Source organism: Amblyomma mixtum, chromosome 2 (assembly GCF_055824585.1).
Source record: "Amblyomma mixtum isolate Tamu chromosome 2, ASM5582458v1, whole genome shotgun sequence".
NCBI lineage: Eukaryota > Metazoa > Arthropoda > Arachnida > Ixodida > Ixodidae > Amblyomma > Amblyomma mixtum.
This window is the reverse complement of record NC_143013.1, coordinates 127,098,545-127,117,028: the sequence shown is the minus strand read 5'-3', so window position 1 is coordinate 127,117,028 and position 18,484 is coordinate 127,098,545. Positions and strand designations below refer to the sequence as shown.

The 18,484-nt window shown below is 49.2% G+C and overlaps 1 protein-coding gene and 1 pseudogene across 1 annotated transcript; both read right to left on the bottom strand.

The window, feature by feature from the left end:
• Positions 1-7,949: 7,949 nt before the first annotated feature.
• LOC149360820 (uncharacterized) lies at positions 7,950-9,634 on the bottom strand. The gene is made up of 2 exons (XM_089572525.1): positions 9,546-9,634; positions 7,950-8,769 (listed from the first exon to the last, which is right to left on the bottom strand). Exons 1-2 carry the CDS (start codon positions 9,563-9,565, stop codon positions 8,226-8,228), a joined length of 564 nt encoding a protein of 187 aa, XP_089428651.1. The 5' UTR covers positions 9,566-9,634; the 3' UTR covers positions 7,950-8,225.
• A 3,595-nt stretch (positions 9,635-13,229) lies between these two features.
• On the bottom strand, positions 13,230-14,473 carry LOC149360819 (uncharacterized; annotated as a pseudogene).
• Between the last annotated feature and the right edge of the window lie 4,011 nt (positions 14,474-18,484).

Sequence of the window (18,484 nt, the reverse complement as noted above, 5' to 3'; positions counted from 1 at the left end):
CAGTATCACTCGGCCCACATTGATGTGCTCAAGGACGCAAAACAAAACTGCGTGCGACACTCGATCAAAAGCCTTTGCCAGATCGAGTTGCAGCGTGGCAACATGACCTTCAAAAGCATCGCAACACTCCAGAACACTGCGGGCAACATGAATGTTAGTATTTATCGTGCGGCCTTTTATGCCACAAGTTTGGTGCGGGCCTATCAAAAGAGTAATCACTTTCTGTAGTCTGTTTGCTAGTATCTTGGTGAATATTTTGTAGTCTGCGTTGGTGAGGCTAATTGGGCGATAGGACCCCACCAACAGGCATTGTTCAGGATCATCAGTTTTAGGAATTAGAGTAATGTGCGAAGTGCCAAAGGACAGCGGCACTCTTTGCTTATCATACGTTTCTGATATTACGCAATGTAAAAGAAGGGCCAGCGATGCTCTAAAGGCTTTGTAAAAACCTGCAGTTAACCCGTCCGGTCCAGGTGCTTTTCCGGACTGTAAGCCTGCAATGGCGCTTTCAATCTCGCTGACTGTAATCGGTTCTTCAAGTCGTGCTTTTGTCTCCTCATCAAGCGTTGGCATAAGCGGTAAAAAGTCAGCTTCAAACTCTCCTTCAACGTTTCTTTCCTGTCCTAAAAACTCACTAAAATATTCAACAAATGCTTGCTGTATGGTTCTGCTGTCTGTAGTCACCCCATCCTGATATCGTATCTGTTTGATTTCTCTTTGAGAAGCATATCTTTTTTCGTCAGATAGGGCGCGTTTCGTGGGCGTTTCCCCCGCCCATAGCTTTTGAGCTCGAGCTCTTATCACTGCCGCTTTATACTTATCTGTGTCGATCTGTTGTAAGCAGTTTTTCACAGCTCTTATTTCGTTCATATGTCTTCCTGGCTGACCACTTTCACTACTCGAGAGAAATTCAAGTCGCTCGTGAAGTTGTTTTTTTTTCATGTTTTGATTGCATTATTTATGCAGCTTCTTTCAATTGCTTTCATCTTTACACGTTGCTTGAATTTTTTCCCACTCGGCTGCAGCATTTGCCGAATTAGCTTCAATAACATTTTTTATTTCCTTATCAACGTAGTTAATGAATTCGTAATCTTCGAGAAGCTTTTCATTGAACTTCCATAGATTCCAATTGAATCTTTGTTTTTTCGGCTTTGTTCCTATCATTACAATTACTAGGCAATGGTCACTAAATTGAACTGGTATGACCTCATATTTCGTACACAGCGGCAAAAACTCGACTGAAACATATATTCTGTCAGGTCTGGCATGACTTTCTTTCTGAAAATGCGTAAACAGTGGCCGCGTACCATCTGTGAGAGCTGCTCCCACATCTTCTAAATTGCATTCTTGTACGATTTGGTTGAGCAAGGAGGCACTCTTCTCCCTAATAGGCGGATTTTTAACGCGGTCAGCAGTACGACAGACACAGTTGAAGTCTCCGAATAGTATTACACTCTTGTCACATGAAATGTACTGCACAAGGCTATCAAAAAAGGCTACACGATCAGCTTCAACGTTCGGTGCATACACACACACTGCTCTCCAGTTGGATAGCAAAAAGGAAAAATCTACAACCAGGAAACGACCACTTTCACAAGCAACAACAGATTCAGCGGAAACTGCTAAATCATTTCGAATAAAAAGAACACACCCTCCCGATGTGCCAACAGCATGGCTGACACAAACATTGTAACGCGATAGGAAGGGAGCCACCATACAATCCGTTTGTTCCACGCTTTCGACTTTAGTCTCTTGCACGGCTACTACGTCTAGTTCTTTTTCTAAAAGGAGCCTATTAAGCTGGTATTGTCTCTTTTCTGCTCCCAACCCTCTTACGTTTAAAGTGGCAATGCGTAGCGCTGTTTTGTTGTTAGAATCCATGATTTAGTTTAAAGACCGAATCGTATGATGTCGCCCCTGCTGGCATACTTAAATAGGGACTCACTGGGTTCGGATGACTGCTCCCATTGCGACACCGACACACAGTAGCAAAGAAACTAGCTCGGCTCTGTCCGCACAAAGTCCACTCAGCCCCTCGAAAGCTCACCATTCTAGTTCCACAGGTCTTCAGTGCCTACGGCGGCGACTTCCCGGCCGATCTTGTGTCGGCCGGTATGTTAGGGCGCAGCTTGTAACTCGGCCGTCTGGTCGATGCCGCTTTTGATGGTGGTTCCTCGTCGGCGCTGTTTCCTGTCGTCTCTGCTGTACTGCTTGCTTCGTCTCGCGGGCGCTTTCCTGCCAGACCACCAACTCCCTCTTCGTTGACTTCCATGGCGTCACGTTGCTCTTGCGACACCTGTGCTGACTTATCATCTGGTGGCCCAGTAACCTTTTTCGTCATGCCCGCTTGCTTTGCATCGGTAGCTGCTTGCTGGGTCTTGGATCAAGCATCATGTTCAGGTGTCGTCTTCGGCTGGGAAGATGCGGCTGGGTACACCACAGACGTGTTTTGCGTGTCAGTAGTGGCTTCTTTTGCAGCCTCTTCTGATTTGGCTTCGTCCATCAGCAGATGGGACGCATCCTCTTTGCTCACGGGCCCTGTGACGCTGGCGTAAGTGCGCGTGCACTCGCTTTCTTCGCGCCCATAGCGACGACAAGCCCCGCACCGCGGTACTTTGCAGTCCCGTCGGATGTGGCCAGTAGAATGGCACCGGAGGCAGAGAGGTGGTCGCCCGGATACAACCACCAGAGCTAACTCGCCAGCGATTGACATTTGGTGCGGAAGGTCGTCAAGCGTCATCCCTGGTTTCAGCTTGAGAGACACCAACCGTGTCGTCGAGCCTTTGTCGGCCACACCTTGAACACGCCACCGCTCTTTTGTTACATCGGTCACTTTTCCATACGGAGCAAAAGCAAGCCTAACGTCTTCATCTGCTACTCCATGCAGAAGCCAGTGCACTTTCATACGTACTTCTTGGTTGGCCGGTCGATAACAAGGCACCGGCGCTTTTTAACATTGACTTCGCCCGCACTCAGGATCTTCTTCACACCAGCCGCATCTTTGAACGTCACCGCCCATACATGGCTCATTCGATACGCCCCCAGAGCGATAACGTCTGGGAGCAACGACAGACCGGCCAACGCGTCACGAAAGTCTTCCACCCTGTATGGGCGGGCCTGTATGTCAGCGTGCAAGAAGACAGAATTCAAAACAACTCGCCCGGTTGGTAGACTCGGCAGGATAACTTGGTATTCCTCGTCAGATGCAAAAACCTTGTCTCCGCGGCCAAACATGGCTGCTGTAGACGCTCCAGCGGAGCCCTGCATCCTGCGTCCTTTCACTGGCGTGGCCGGAAGCAGAATCACTGCGCCACTCTGCTGGACGAGGGAGCAGGAAAAGTATCTCAATTTGAAGCAGCATGGAGGCCATGCGAGAGAGCCTGCCGCCGAAGAGAGAAAAAAAAACTATAGCAGAGCGTGGTTTCGATCCACGGACATCTGGGTTATAGGCCCAGCACGCTTCCACTGCACCACTCTGCTGGACGAGGGAGCAGGAAAAGTTCCACGTATTTTAATTTGAAGCAGCATGGTGGCCATGAGAGAGAGCCTGCCGCCGAAGGGAGAAAAAAAACTATAGCAGATTGTGGTTTCGATCCACGGACCTCTCGGTTATGGGCCCAGCACGCTTCCTTTTTTATTTTCTTTATTACCGGACACTGACACATTACAAAATTGTACACGGAACAAATCAGCCAACTCACAGCCAAATGTTCACGTAGAAATGATAGTAATAAGTAAGCTGTCATCCTTAGGTGGGATGACGTTGTCGTGTTAAAATTCTCTCAAATGGATCAAGGGTTCTAATCTTAGCAGCCATTCGGGAACTGTACGCTTCAATTTGTGCATTTCAACAAACGCATGCATACTTTCACGAAAGTAGAGCCTTGCAGGGCGAGCATCGGGGTCTAAATGAAACCCAGCCATCCGCGACCGCCAGAGGCTGTGCAGACCGATTAACATGACGGTATCCAAAGGCACGCCATCTTCGTTATCTGTTGACAGGAACCTGATTGTCACAGACCAGTGGAATGTTTCTGGTCAGGAATTCTCTCGGGGCTCAGCCATCGGCGAACGAAGCCGACACTGGAATTCCAGGAGTGGTATGTTCTAGAGCGGTGGTACGGGTGCGCTGTTTTGTTTTAAAGTGGAGAATGCAGGCATGGCCGACTCGACGACGCCTGTCACGGAATACTGACCTTTTGCGTTCCCTCCTGCTCTCCCGCGCGGCGCTCTGAGGGAGCTGAGCGGGTTCGTGCGTCCCCTCTGCCCCGTCGTCACCGCGTTGACAAAAGCGCCACAATGATGAGGGAAAGGGAAGAAGTATGCTAGCTGCCGGCCCGTCCAGGTTGCAGAGAGCGGTTGGACAGTCGGGAGGAAATAGGCAGTTGAAGAGGTTGGGTGGTGTGTTTGCGGGCGTGGAGGGCCGAGTTACCGCGCCGAGGCACGCGTTCCATCGCACAGCAGCAATGCTCTCTCAAAGCTTTATGGGAGAACTTGCTCTTAGAGCCTGGTGCCCTGAGTTTGTCAGCCAACAGTTCCAGCTTGCACTGTACAAGCGTACTTGTCTCATGCACGCTACATCATCCAAGAATACTCCTCACTGCGCAGTGGCTCTGTTATGCACTTGCGCAACAACAACAAATGAAAATAACAAACATTAAAACTTCTGCTGTCTACAATTAAACACAGCTCACCCACCCCTCAAGGCAGACAGGAAAAACTAGCAGGCCAGCACTTAAAAAGAAGTTATGAACACTACACGGTGAGCGACACAAAACAACAACAACGAAAAGAATGCATACTCTGACAACACAGCTGTCCTCGTTTTCACAAAGAGAGAGAAAGAAAAAAAACGTAACAGCAATAATGGGGACACCTTGAAAGAGGAAAGACAAGAAGATCTCAGCGGAACAGAAGGCGAGATCCTACAGTGTGTGTGCTGACTGGCAGCACGGTCATGGCTAGCACCAGTCACCACAGTCACCGTGTGCGTTGCAGTCCCAGAAAAAGTATTGCATTTGACGTTTCTTCCTGGACAGGCTGCCATTGCTACACAAATGGGGCGACCCCAGTAGGCTGGACGGGCAGGCCACCACTCCGTGTGGTAAAGGTGCTCCTTGACACCGTGATATGCTGTTGTGTGCTTTTTGACCAGGGCTAGAAGAATCGCCCATGCCATCGTCTCTGTCAACTGCACGGAGCCCCCGTATGTGAATTGTCCGTCGGACTTTCTGTTCTTTTTCCTATTTAACTTTTTGTATATTACTTCTTTTCATGCCCTGTACGCCTTCTTGTTCTCTGTAATTGGATTTCTGTGTTCTTTGTATTGTCTGTCTCTCTTGCTTGTCGCGTTTTGTATAGTTTTTCGGCTACTCCTCTGTTTGTTTTTACATGTTTTTGTGTTTTCCTGCATGCGATTAAATGTTTGTTTTACACCCGCAACCCCTGAGTTCCTTTGGAGTACTGACGCACCGACACACGTGCACCACGCACGGGCTGACCGACCTCAAAAAAATGAATGTTGTACAACGCTCGCTTTTAGGCCACAGGGGAGCGTAAAGCGGCCCCTGTGCCTCGACGGCTTGCACCAGGCAGCCGGTTGGTGGGCGATAGTTGTGACACTGATGCTACGTGTATCTAACGGTAAGTCTTTTTTAAGGGTTCTTTGCAGCACGTCCCAAAAATAAACCCCCTCCCAACAGTGTAGAAAAACATGATCTATTGTCTCAGGCTGTTTGCATATTAAACAAAGTGACCCCCATGGCAGAAAAAAGCCCCTGTCCTCAAGAAATGTTTTTACCGATAACGTACCAGTATGCAGCTTAAAGAAAAACGTTTTTACTCCGGGGGAAACTGGCATCCTTTTTACCCGCTTCAATACATCTTGACCAGGATAGCCGCTGTACAAGGCTCTGTACACAGGAACGGAGAAAAAGTCATCGCATACATCCTTATACAATTTTTTCCTATTGACTGAGCACAAATATTCAACCGAAAAACGAGTTGTCAAAATTCTGACACTGTTTACGACCTCTCTTAAAAAAACAAAAGAGGCGCCCTGGCATACTTTCTGTGGCAACAACAAAATTTGGCAACGCGCGCACGAGCCTTACTTGGCAAACAGTGCGCAGAAATGGATCAGTGACGTCGCGGAAGAAAAGGAATCTGCTTACGAGCTGTCGTGCGAATAAGTGTGCTAGCCAAGACCCCCGTCTTTGACACTCCGAAACAAGTTATCCCGTCTACACCTTTCCCAATTCGACGCCCAAACAAAAGCGGCAAACACCCGATACAGCCTCTGAATGTTTAACCTGGAACAGTGAAGCGTTTGCATTACATACCACAACTTGGCCACAAAAAAAAACAGATTACAGACCGTTGCGCGTGCAAAGATAGACAGCGGCACACCGCTCTATTTGTCAGCCTTCTCACGTATTTCTTGGGCTTGGTCGCGCCAAAATGGCTCACTGTCGTCATAAAAGTCTAAAGGCACACCCAAATACTTAACCGGTGTTGTGTCCCAAGCCACGTTGGCAAACGTGCAAGGCGTCGATGGCCACTCTCCGGGCCAAAACCCTAGACACTTTCCCCAATTCACTGGACTTCCAGTTGTCGTGCTGAAATCTTTCACGGCATCGACTGCCACGCTAACGCTCTCTCTGTTCGCACAGAAGACGGCTACGTCATCGGCATACGCCAAAAGTTTGACCTCCGTCATGTGGACTTGGAAGCCCTGTACAGATTCATTCTCAAGGATTGACAAGCACAAAGTTTCAATATAAATGCAGAACAGAAGCGGGCTGAGGGGGCAACCCTGGCGCACCGAACGTCGCACGTTTACGGGTGCACCGAGTTCCTTGTTGACAATTAATCTTGTAGTGCAGTTTCGGTATGCCAAGGCTACGCCCTCGCTGATAACAGAACCCACATTAATGTAATCTAGAACTGCGAACAGGGCATCATGTGAAACACAATCAAACGCTTTTTCAAGGTCGAGTTGCAGAACCGCAACGCTACCGCATGTTGCATCACAACACTCCAGTACGCATCTCGCCTTATGTATGTTCGTAGCAATGGTCCTTCCCTTGATCCCGCAAGTCTGGTGAGGCCGAACAATCTCCTTAATAACGGTCTGTAATCTGGCTGCTAGTACTTTCATTAGTATCTTGTAATCAACATTTGTTAGGGCTATTGGCCTGTATGACGTCACCAATCTCAATTTCTCAGTTTGTTCTGTTTTAGGGATTAGTACAGTATGTGACGACGCAAAAGAAGGCGGCAACAAGTTAAGATCGTAGCCTTCGTTAAATACTGCAGCTAACAATGGGGACACTTTTTTAAATGCATTATAAAAAGCCGCGCTCAAGCCGTCAGGCCCTGGCGACTTTCCTGGATTTAGATTATCAATGGCACGCTCAACTTCATGCTCGGAAATCGGCAGCTCCAACCTTTCTGTGGTGTCAGCATCTAGTCGTGGCAAGGAAGAAAGAAACACGCGCTTAAACCTGTCCATGTTCATGTCGCGAAAAGCAAACAGTTGCTGATAGTATTCGTAAAACGCACGTGCAATGCCGTCTTTATCTGTCACGAGGTTGCCGTTCCACTCTATTTCTTCTATGTCGTTTCGACGAGCATGCGCTTTCTCGAGACCGAGAGCCCGTTTAGTGGGCGTCTCGCCTGCTGCGCATCTTTCGGCCCTGGCGCGAACGAGCGCTCCTCGATAACGATCCTCTTCTAATAACTCAATTCTCTTTTATAGTTTTCTAATATCCTCATTATAGACCCCTGGCTCTTTGCACTCGTGCGCTATTAACTGATTTAGTGTCGCCCTTAAACATGCTTCTTCTTGCTTTTCATCACGTCGAATACAACTGGCTCTTTCTATAGCTTTCATCTTAATTTCTTGTTTGTGTATCGGCTGTCACAGTCGATAGAACATGACAACACGGTTGCAGGGCAAAGGAGCTCTCGTGCTTTATTGCGCTCTGGTTTTATAGCCACCACTGGAAAGAAGGGCGACCTCCTCTCCCCAGAAGCCGACTGTGTGCGCATGTCCCGTGGCTTCCGGGACGATGACTTAGCTACCGATACATCCTCCTTCGTTTGGAAAAAAAAAAAAGAAAGAAGAGGAAAAGAGAAAAGAGAAGAAAACTCTGTTACAAACAAATCTGAATGGTGTATGGCCCTCGCACAGACGCCTTGTTGACTTCACTTGCATTGGAAATTTAGGGCACCTGTACAAAGTCCTTGTTGTACGAGAGCCGCCGAGGTGGTGCTATTTGTCTTGTTGATCTCCTTAGTGCTGGTGCTGGCGAGGCAGTGCGCGGGGGATCCTGCGTTGGAGGCGCTGTGCCGAGCTGTGGCATGATAGTACGCGACTGCGGTGGACCAGTGCGGGCCGAGGTTGCCGAATTGTCCGAGCTGTTTTCGTCGTCGACGAAGTCCGGCAGCTCCCGCTCAAAGGGTTCACTGGTCGGTAGCAGGTGCCGCCGGTTGCGTCGCAGAACTCTTCCACCTTCGGTGAGTACGTCGTACGACCTGGGAAACCTGGACTGACGCAAGATCCGAGCTTTCGGTGACCACGTGTTCTGCCTCACCCGAACGACGTCACCTTTCTGCAGTGGAGCCAACGGCCGCTTGAGGCTTTCGGTCTGGCGATGCTTGTACACCTGGTAGTTGGCACTACAGCGCAAGTCCGGCAATGTGGTGCGAAGCTCGCGGCCTTGGAGGATCTCTGCAGGGGTTCGACCGCACTCTAGAGGTGTGGTCCTGTAAGCAAGAAGTCCCAACCAAAAATCTTGTTTAAGTTCGGTGGTTTTCTTTAGGATGCGCTTTACAATTTGCACACCCTTCTCCGCGAGACCATTTGATTGAGGGAATCGTGGACTCGAGGTGGTGTGTTTGAAATCATATCGCTTTGCAAAGGCAGCGAAGTCGTTACATGCGAACTGCGGACCATTGTCTGTGCATACCTCCATTGGTATGCCGTATCGTGCAAAAATGGAGCTAGTTGACTCTATGACGCTCCTCGCTGACAAGTCGTTAAGCAGTTCTACTTCGGGGAAGTTTGACAACGCATCGTATAAACACAAGTAGGATTTCCTAACATACTGGAAGATGTCGATGCCCACTCGGTACCAGGGCTTTTCAGGCACAGGACGCATTTTCAATGGCTCTCTTGGTTGGCTGTAGGCGTACTGCATACATACGCTACACTTCTTGACAAACGCCTCAATGTCCGAGTTCATTCCAGGCCAGAAAACTAGACGCCGTGCCCTGAGTTTGTTCTTATTAATGCCCATATGACCATGATGTATTTTTTCTAACATTTCCCGTTGTAAAGTAGTTGGTATTATAACCTTGCAGCCTTTTAGCAGGACGCCTCTAACTTCGGACAGTTCGCCCTCGCTTGACTTCAGCGGCCCTTCGATAGGAATACCATTACTTAGGCATTTTAGAACGGAGCTCAGATAAGGATCGTTCCTCGTCTCTACGGCCAGTCGCTTCCACGTGTCGTCGCTGACAAGTGAGCAAACCACACTTACGGCATGAACTTCCACGTCATCGCTCTGGATGCTCTTATCGTCCTCGGCGGGGGCCCTTGATAGCATGTCGGCGAGCAGAAGTTTTTTTTCTGGAACGAAGACTATTGTGATCTCATAACGCATCAGCCTAAGAAAAAAACGCTGCAGCCTTGGCGGCATATCGCCAACTGCTTTTTTGTGGATGGCAACTAATGGGCGGTGGTCTGTTTCCACAATAACCTGCCGGCCGTAGACGAAGTGGTGAAACTTTTCGCACCCGTATACGATAGCCAGTGCTTCCTTCTCTATTTGAGAGTACCGCTGCTGTGCGTCAGTGAGCACTTTGGAAGCATAAGCCACGGGTTTCCAGGAATCGCTATGACACTGCATTAAAGCTGCAGCAATCCCATTCTGTGATGCATCACAGGACACTTTTGTTGGTGTTTTGGGGTCAAACATTGACAGGAGCGGTTGTTGGCTCATGCTATGGCATAGCAGTTTCCATTCACTCGCATGGTTATCTGTCCATTCAAAAACTGCATCTTGTCTGATTAGGCTCCTGAGAAGAGTCGTTCTTTCCGCCAGCGTGGGTAAAAATTTTGCAAAGTAGTTTGCGACCCCCAGCATTCGCAGAACTCCCGATTTGTCAGAGGGGGCGGGCATTTCCAACATACTTTTCACTAGTGAAGGGCTCGGTTTTATACCTTCTGCACTGATAACGTCGCCCAAGAACTCAATTTCTTGAACGCCAACTGTGCACTTCTCACGATTAAATGTGAGACCGGCCTGCTCAGCTGCTTGCAGAGCTGACCGAAGGCGTACGTCGTGCTCCTGCCGGGAAGTGCCCCAGACTAGTATGTCGTCGACGTACACTTTCACGCCGGGAAGAGATTCAAAAACTTCATTTAGTGTTTTCTGAAACACTTCAGATGCCGACGAAATACCGAAAGGCATCCGTAAAAAACGATATCGACCGAACGGTGTTGCAAAAGTACAAATCCTGGAGGTTTCTTCGTGCAATGGGATCTGATGGAACCCCGAGTTTGCGTCAAGTCTGGAGAACACTGTTGCGCCCGCTAGCTCGGATTCTATATCTTCTCGCCTTGGCATTTCGTAGTGTTCTCGCTTAATGCATTCGTTTATCTTTCTAGGGTCCATGCACACTCGGATATTGCCGTCTTTTTTGCGAACGATAACGAGAGGACTCACCCAGTCTGTGGCTTCTGTGACTTTTGTGATGATCCCAGCCTTTTCCATGCGTTCAAGTTCTAGCCGAAGCGGTTCTCGCAGAGCCAGAGGTACCCGTCTCGCTGTTTGGACAACAGGTGTGGCGCCTTCGCTCAGGGCCATGCGGTATTCGCGTCGAATACAGCCTGTGCCGCTGAACAGGTGTTGGTAATCGTGAATGACTTTATCAGAACTGTTCACTGTTACGTTGTGAACTTCCCGCGGCAGAAGACCCAGTTCTTCGCTTGCTTCAAGACCAAGGATTGCTTGATTTCCTTTGCGCACTACAAAAAAGTTGCACACGCTCTTTCGGTTATTCAGCTCCACTTGAGTTCTGAGGACACCCATATGTTTGATAATGCCGCCGCCATACGATCTCAGGATCACACTACTCGGCATTAATGATGGCTTGGGATTCATCTTCCTGTAAAGACCGAAGGGCAACAGGTTAGCTTGGGATCCCGTGTCCACTTTCAACTTCACCAGCAAACTGTTCATGCATACTTCAACGGTCCATTCACGTCGACTGCTGACGCTGCTAACCGACACGTCGAGTACGTTAAAGTCTTCTTCGGATTCTTGCAGTGCGTCCACCTGATTATTTGCCTTGCAGCAGACCGCGAAATGGTTCCTTGCTTGACACTTTCTGCATGTACGTCCGAACGCTGGGCAGCTTCGCGGCGCATGAGTTCGGACGCATTTTCTGCACTTGAATTGCTTTGATTGCGCTTTACCCAAAAACGGGCTTTCCTTTCGCACCAAGTCCATCGTTTGCTGCTGGCGCTCATTCCATATCTTTTGGTGTTCAGCTGCGCTCTCAGCGGCTTTGCAGATTCCTTCTGCTTTTTTGAGGGTGAGCTGGCTGTCTGCGAGCAACTTCTCTTGTACTTTGCTATCACTGGTGCCAAAAACTATTTGGTCTCTAATCATTGACTCCGTCAATGAGCCGAAATTGCATGAATGGGCTTGAGTCTTCAAATCACGCAAAAAATGTTCAAAGGGCTCACCGGAATCTTGCATCCGTTTCCTGAAGATATACCGCTCGTGGACTTCGTTCCGTTGGGCAGCACAGTATTCTTCAAACTTTTTCACCACCGTCGCATAGTCGAGCTTGTTCTCGCCATCCGCAAAGGTAAACGTGTTGTAGATTGCGATGCCTTCCTCACCTGCGATGCTCAAGAGCAGCGCGGCCTTCGCAGACTCTGGTCGAGGTTTTTCGGTTGGCTCCGATGCAGTCAAGAAGAGCTCAAACTTCTGTTTAAAGAGCTCCCAGTGCTTGCTGATGTCCCCTGTCACACGCAGCGGCTCCGGTGGCTTTAGGAATTCCATCTTGTTGGTCGGTGGCATCCCACTTCTGACACCATGTATCGGCTGTCACAGTCGATAGAACATGACAACACGGTTGCAGGGCAAAGGAGCTCTCGTGCTTTATTGCGCTCTGGTTTTATAGCCACCACTGGAAAGAAGGGCGACCTCCTCTCCCCAGAAGCCGACTGTGTGCGCATGTCCCGTGGCTTCCGGGACGATGACTTAGCTACCGATACAGTTTGCACCATTCCCACTGCTCTCCAATGGTGGTGCACGGCCGTTGTTCTATCTCTTTAAGCTTCCCTGCAATTATTTCAACTAAAACTTCATCTTCTAAGAGTTTCGAGTTTAGCTTCCACAGTCCCCACACAAATTTTTTCCTTCGGTTTCTAGGGCCGATTGTACATTTCACAAGACAGTGATCCGAAAAAGACACTGGCATAACGACATAATTTTGGCATTTCGGAATCGCATCCAACGATAAATAAATACGGTCGAGCCTGGCATGACTAGAACCTTGAAAATGCGTGTATTTCACGCTGCGCGCTCCCTCCAAACACTCCGCTACATCATCTAGAGCAAATTCGCCAACTAGCTGCGACAAAACATCCGTGCTTGCGTCTCTAAAGGCGCGGCTACTTGTCTTATCTCGAGCACTTAAGACACAATTGAAATCGCCCATAACGACGAGTTGCCCAGTATTTAGATATCGCTGGATGCTCACGAAAAAAGTTAACCTTTCATCAGCCGCATTCGGTGCATAAACACAAAGAACGCGCCATTCACTGTTATGAAAAACGAAGTCACAGACAATAAAGCGACCCTGCATACATGAAATCACTTCCTGCACTGTCAGTCCTGGCAACTTCTTAACGAACAGAAGGCACCCGGCCGATGTGCCAACCGCGTGACTAACATCCACATCGTACCTCGACGTGAAACGCTGCACCATGCTCCCCGTGTCCTCTTCCCCTTCTATTTTGGTTTCCTGAACCGCCAACACGTCCACGTCCTGGTCCGTTAAAATACGGTATACTTGACTTTGCTTTCTTTTCGATGCAAACCCACGGACGTTAAGCGTTGCTACGCTCAGTGACTGCTGCATCGCCATTTTCGTACTTTAGAAGGACGCTGGTAGCATGGTGCTTACCTTTCGCGCCTAGCACGTCGCTAGACGCTTCCAGAAGTCCCGCCGCCATCGTAATTATCGGGCTCGACGTGCTGCGAGAGCGGCTTTCCGGCTGCCCTCCGGCCCGTCCAGATGTTAGGTTGCGGTCTGAAGGAAGGTCGTCGCCCCTGCACAGTTTTCGTAGGTGGTTCCTCGGCGTTGCCAGGGGCCTGCTTATCCGCCCCGTCACCGGCGTCGGCGTGCGGGCGCTTCAGCGCACTGCCAGCGCTCGTTGACCGGCCGCGGTTTTCCGCATTCGTGTTCTCAGCCGCCGATGTTTCCGGAACACTTGTCCCTTGAAGGGGCGCTTCCTCGCTCACAGGCGCCTCCGAAACAACGGATGGCAGTGCCTGTGTCTTGTCCACGCCCTCGCACGCCTCCTTTTCCGTGGTCGTCGGAGTTGTCACGCTGGGGGCCACCGCAGAGCTCTCCACACCATCGGTCCCTTTGGCTGCCTCCTCAGCCTCGACGACGTCCATAATGTCTTCCGGTGTCTCCTCTCTGAGCGCTGGCACCGTGTCGGCAGCGTATGTGCGGACACACCCATCTTCGGAATGTCCGAAACGTCGGCAGCGTGAGCAGCGAGGTACCTTGCATTCACGTCGGACATGTCCGCTGCCCTGACAACGCAGACACTGCATGGGCCGTCCAGGCACAACCACAAGGGCCAGCTCACCGGCGACTCGTATCTGGTGGGGAAGTCGTCCGCTTTCATTCCAGGCTTCAGCTTGAGCAGCACTGTCCTTGTGGTGGAGCCCTTTTTTTTCACACCTTGCACACGCCAACGCTCACGGGTTACCTCTGTCACGTTCCCGAAGGCCGCAAACGCAGTCCGGATATCTTCGTCGGCGACGCCGTGCAGCATCCAGTGTAGCCGCAGTTTCAGCACCTGGTCCTCGGGGTCGAATATAACACACCGGCGTCCTTTAACTGGAAGCTCCTTGAAAGCCGCCAATCGCTTTGTTGCTTCAGCGCTGTTGAGAGTCACCGCCCAAACATGGTTGATTTGGTACGCCCCCAACGCCACTACGTCGGGGAGCGCACCCGCTTGGGCGAGGGCGTCACGAAAATCTTCGACCTTGTAAGGCCGCGCTCGCACGTCGCCGTGCAAAAACACGGTGTTGAGAACAACACGTCCTGTTGGCAGGTTCGGCAAAATAATCTCGTAATCCTTATCGGCTTCCATGTCGGACCTGTTTCCGCGGCCAGCAAGGGCCGCTATCGCCGCTCCACCGGAGCTCATGATTCTGCGACCGTTCACGACAGTGGCCGGAAGTAGAATGAGCACGCTTCCACTGCGCCACTCTGCTTTTTTTTTCTTTATTACCGACTTGGCCGGGCAAACAAAACAAAAATACAATGACATGGCAATAAAAGCACAGGTCAGTTTCTAGCTAGTGCACGATGATAAAATTGGTTAAATGATTTTAGTTGGTCGAGGACAGGCAGCCACTCAGGCTGAGGAGCTTGCTGTCCGAAAACTGCCTGAGTATACATGATGCTCTCAATGAAATACTGATGAGCCGGATTCACAACAACATGTTCACATAGAGTAATATAGAAGTAAAGAGCGGACACTCCCGTAGGCCCCAGCGGCCGACTTTTGTGCACAGCGCACCTAGCGGACCCGGGGAAACGCACTGGCCTCAGAGATGATAGGCATAAACAGGAATCTTGGAGGCTTTACTGTCAAAACCTGGTGGTGGGCATCTGCCCTTGACGCAGCTTTGTTGCCTCTTTGGAAGTGCTTAGGAAGAGCCGCCGCCACCGCCTTTAAGGCCGACAGCTGCAGCTTCTTGTTGGACAGTTCACGGAGTGGAAGAAACAACCGTCGCAGCACCACAGCAGTACACAAAACGGACGTGCCCACGAAGCTTGCAGACGCCGCAAAAAAATACAGCCGCTCACACCGTCGGCCGTCGCACACTGCCGCCTGGGCGTGCTTGCCCGTTGGCTTGACGCACTTAAAAGACGCCGCTGTTGCTGACGTAACTGCGACCGTAGGCGCGCAGCGCACGTCACTGCAAGCCAAGATATGCCAAGATCATACTCTTTTTCTTTTTTTATTTGCACGTTCAGTGCCATCTGGCGGAAACGGGGAAGCGCCGAACTCGGCCGCGAAAGGGCCCGAGTGTCCGCTCTTTACTTTTATGTTACTCTATGATGTTCATGCCTGACATCCATTCGCGAACGCCATAGGCTGTGCATGCAGAGCAACATTAGCAGGTCGCAAGGCACTTCACCTGGCTCTGCACATGGTAGGAAGCGTATTCCAAAAGGAGTCAGGGGGAAATCTTTTTTCAGTGTGCGCTTCAACACATCCCAAAGAAAAACAGCGTCATGACAGTCGAGAAAGATATGTTCTATAGTTTCCACTTTTTTGCAAATAAGACACTCTACTGACCAAGGTACAAAAAGGCCTTTGCTTTGCAACCATGGCTTCACTGGGAGGGTTCCAGTATGCAATTGAAAAAAGAAAGAACGCACTGAAGGCTTCACCGGCATTCTTTTGACTCTTTTTAGCACATCCCTTTCGGGACCCAGAAGATAAGCACTGCGATAAACAGGCACTGGCAGAAACACATCAAGCAGGTCCTTGTACATCTGTTTCCTTGTTACAATGGTTAGATACTCATCGGAAAATTTTGACCGAAGAATACGGACTGCTGCAACAACTTCTTGCAAAAAGCACTTAACCCACTCCGCCCTGCAGACATGGATGACACAACATAATCAGGCAGTGATTCTGACAATCGCACTTGTATAACAGTTCGCAGAAAATCATTATCTTGACGCAAGAAAAAGAATCTAGTGACTATCTGTCTAAGAAATAAATTTGATAACACTAGCCCCCCGTTCCGCACCTTGTGGAACAGATTGCATCGGCTGGTACGTTCCATGTTGACGCCCAAATAAATGTTGCAAACACTCTGTGCAACCTTTGCACTGAAGTCCTTGGCAAAGTTAACGCTTGCAGAACGTAAAAAATCCTCGCTATTAAAAACATTTTGCACACCGTAGCTCTTGCAAACATGGAAAAGTTGTGACCGCCCCATTTTCTTGTCTGAGCTTTGACTCGTACGGTTTCATGGGCCCGATATTCCTTGCTTTCTCTGTAGTTGGTTAGCGGCACGAAGAGGTACTTTCCTGGCGTGTCTACCCACTTCATTCGACAGAATACTTCTGGCGTGGCCTGCCACTTTCCATGCCAAAACCAAAACATTTCTGCCAGCTTATCGCACAGCCACTTGCATCAAAAAAATTTACGGCTTCTCTAACCACTTCTTGCACGCTTTCCTGGTCTCTGCAGAACACTGCTATATCATCTGCATATGCCAATACCTTCACTTCATTGTGACAAAAGGCGTAACCTCGAATGTTTTGCGTAGTTAACAGCTTTAAACAAAAGGGCTCCAGGTGCAAAAATTGCAAAAAGCAGTGGACAAAGAGGGCAACCCCGCCTCACTGACGACAAGACAGGAATACTATTACTCAGGCGGTTATTAATTATGAACCTTGATGTACAGCCATATTTCCACGCCATCAGTGATGATACATCCTACATTCACATGTTCCAAAAGCACGAACAAAATTTCATGCACAACTTTATCAAACGCCTTATGCACGTCCAGTTGCATCATGGCGACACGACCCTCCGTTGCATCACAGCATTCAAGGGCACTCCTAGCTACGTGTATGTTAGTAAAAATGGATCTGTCTTTTATGCCGCAGGTCTGGTGTGGGCCAACAAGGGTTTTAATTACTGTTTGGAGTCGTCCGGCTAGCACTTTCATATAAATTTTGTAGTCTACGTTAGTTAAGCTTATTGGGCGGTAACACTCAACTGACTGCAACCTACTCGGGTCGTCCGATTTTGGGATCAACACCACGTGAGAAGTTCGAAAAGACGGCGGAGTTAACTTTCTTTCGTAACACTCGCTTATTACGCGCTGCAATGCTATTGCCATTTCTGTTTTCAAAGCCTTGTAAAGTGCGGCACCGAGGCCGTCCGGCCCAGGCGACTTGTTTAAGCTCAGCTGCTGTATTGTAGCTTCGATTTCTGCTGCCGTTATGGGGTCCTCAAGTACCTGCGCCAGGTCCTCCTCGACTCTTGGCATTAGCGGCAGGAATGCAGTTTTGTAATGTTCAACATCAGGCGTTTTAAGGCTGAACAAGTTTTGGTAATATCCAGAAACGCCCTTTCAATCACCTCAGATTCGGAAGTTACGCCATTGCGATAACAAATTTCCTTTGTCTCTTTCGAAACTGCATACTGTTTTTCGTCGCTGAGCGCCCTTTTTGTGGGCGTCTCCCCAAGCCAAAATCTTTCGCTGCGTGCCCTTATCACAGCACCTCGATATTTCTTTTCATCTATTAGTTCAAGCTTAGTTTTGGTCTCTTTTATTTCTTGTCTGTACAACCCCGGCTTGACGCCTTCCTTGCTGAGCATGAAGTCAAGCTCGGTACGAAGTTCCTTTTCTTGTTGTTTTTCTTTACGCTTTAACACACATGCTCTTTCTATAGCGGCCACTTTCACGTCGCATTTAAATTGTTCCCATGTTTGTATAAAGTCTGTCTCTTTTTCTAACAAGCTTTTGACTGAGTCTTTTAATTTCTCGCTAAACTCCTCATCCTCCAACAAGCAGTCATTAAATTTCCATAATTCCCAACTAAACTTGACAGTCCTTTTCCTCTCCCCAAGTGTGATCACGACTAAAGAATGATCACTGAAGCTGACGTGCACAGTCTGGTACTGGGAACACAAGGGCACAACCTCAGAAGGAACATAAATTCTGTCCAGCCTTGCGTGACTAACGCCTTGGAAATGCGTGTACTGTGCTTGTTCTGAACCTTGCATTATAATGCCAATGTCTTCCAATTCTGCTTCATTCATCATCTCAGACAGCAGCTCGACACTCGTGTCCTGCAGGGTTTTGTTGCTTGTTCTATCTTCAGGTCTACACACGCAGTTAAAATCTCCAAGCAATAGTACACGCTTCTCTGTCAGCAGGAAAGGTTGAACACGGCGAAAAAAGGCATCTCGTTCGGGAATTCTATTAGGTGCATATACACACACAGCTCTCCACTCTACACCAGAAAAGTAAAAATCGCATGCTACAATCCGGCCACTTTCACAGGAAAATACAGTTTCCACGGCGACTTTGCCGCTTCGAGTTAAAATCAGACACCCTCCCGACTTTCCTTCTGCATGGCACACGCAAACACTGAACTGTGCACGGTAAATTTCTGCCATCGC

Bases quoted from the DNA above. Each gene is read 5' to 3' on its own strand.
- LOC149360820 (XM_089572525.1), bottom strand. From the start codon at position 9,565: ATGACGTGGAAGTTCATGCC. The intron at 8,770-9,545 runs GTAAGTGTGGTT...TCTTGCTTACAG, and splicing joins ATGACGTGGAAGTTCATGCC to GACCACACCTCTAGAGTGCG.